The sequence below is a fragment of the Suricata suricatta genome, chromosome 6 (assembly GCF_006229205.1).
Source record: "Suricata suricatta isolate VVHF042 chromosome 6, meerkat_22Aug2017_6uvM2_HiC, whole genome shotgun sequence".
Taxonomy (NCBI): domain Eukaryota; kingdom Metazoa; phylum Chordata; class Mammalia; order Carnivora; family Herpestidae; genus Suricata; species Suricata suricatta.
The window spans coordinates 143586073-143587393 of record NC_043705.1 but is presented as its reverse complement, the minus strand read 5'-3'; the positions used below and the strand labels follow the sequence as shown (position 1 = coordinate 143587393).

At 55.6% G+C, this 1321-nt stretch overlaps 1 protein-coding gene across 1 annotated transcript in view; it reads right to left on the bottom strand.

Annotated features, from left to right (window-relative positions):
- The window catches only part of MED10 (mediator complex subunit 10), a 5988-nt gene that overhangs the window by 3172 nt on the left and 1495 nt on the right, over nucleotides 1-1321 (bottom strand). Inside the window, exon 2 of the mRNA XM_029941292.1 lies at nucleotides 29-219. Within this exon, the coding sequence (XP_029797152.1) occupies nucleotides 29-219 (191 nt within the window). The remainder of the gene's footprint in view (nucleotides 1-28; nucleotides 220-1321) is intronic.

The window sequence follows — 1321 nt, the reverse complement described above, 5'->3', positions numbered from 1 at the left end:
TCGAACAAAAATCAAGAATGATACTTACTCAAAAACTTCTAAAGGCACCGTAATATCATGAAGCTGCTGCCTGCACTTATCAATGTCCTGTAAGCCAGTAACGATAAAATTCCTGGGGGGGGAAGCAAAAATGGGCCACGTGGTTAATTCACACGACAGCAGGAATGCCACCCGGGCGGCCAGCTGAACCCCGAGCAAGGCGCAGGACTCTTTATTTAGCTACAGAATTCCTAAGACAGCTCTGGGGTTGCAGAATACCCTCAGATATCTGACTTTCTTCCTTTTTTCATTTATTTATTTTAAAAAAGGACAGACAGAGAGGGAGTGCAAGTGGGGGAGGGGCGGGGGGGGCGAGACAGAGGATCTGAAGCCGGCTCTGTGCAGATAGCATAGAGCACAATGAGGGGCTCGAACTCATGAACAGCGAGATCATGACCTGAGCTGAAGGCAGACGCTTACCACTGAGCCACCCAGGCACCCCTTGACTTTCTAAAGTAGGAACAGTCAATACTGGGGGACAGAAACCAACCCTTTCAAGATTCCGATGAAAACTATCGATCTTCTCTTGGAAACAATTACCCTGATGTGCACCTGGTTTTGTGTGCAATTTCAGAGAACACACGGGGCAGTGGACTCCCCCTTAGGAGCCCCATCCTCCAAGTCTGGGGGTAAGAAAACCATCCTTGCCTGGTTCAATCTCAGCCTCCCTCTGGAGCCTTCAGAGATCATCTAGTCTCCCAGCGCTGGGTTTGTAACGCTGGCTTGCAACTATGTTTCAAGTCTGTACCCCCTATAAAGCTAGGAGCCCTTCACCAGAATATTCTGCTCGCGGATTTGCCTCTTGTTCATCCCAGGGCCTAACCGGGGCTGTTGCCAAAAAACTTTAATAAAAGATCTGCCACCTTCCTCACCACCTCCCTCTTCCAACTCCTCCACACTCAGGCCTCCGCAGCGGGTGGCTTCAGGTCCCTCTGCATCCCGGGGCGCAGTCTCCTTCCCTTCTCCCCGCGAAGTCCGCCTCCCGTCTGGGGACCGGGACAGAACTCCCCAGGAGGGCCCGTGAGAAAAGGAAGGAGGCACACGTGCGCGAGGACAGGCTTGGACTATGAGCCCCAGAAACTGCACAGTCGGGCCACAGTAACGTCTCCAAATGGGCCCACAAGAAAAGGTCGCAGCAAGCAGAGCGGGAGGGAGGCGGGCCGGCAACAGGAGGCGGCGAGCCCGCCCCGGCGCACAGCCTGGAGCGGGACCAGGCCCAGAGGAGGACGGCGAGGGGCGGCACTCGGCCAGGCCCCGGCCCCCGCAGACGCCGCCCCGCCAC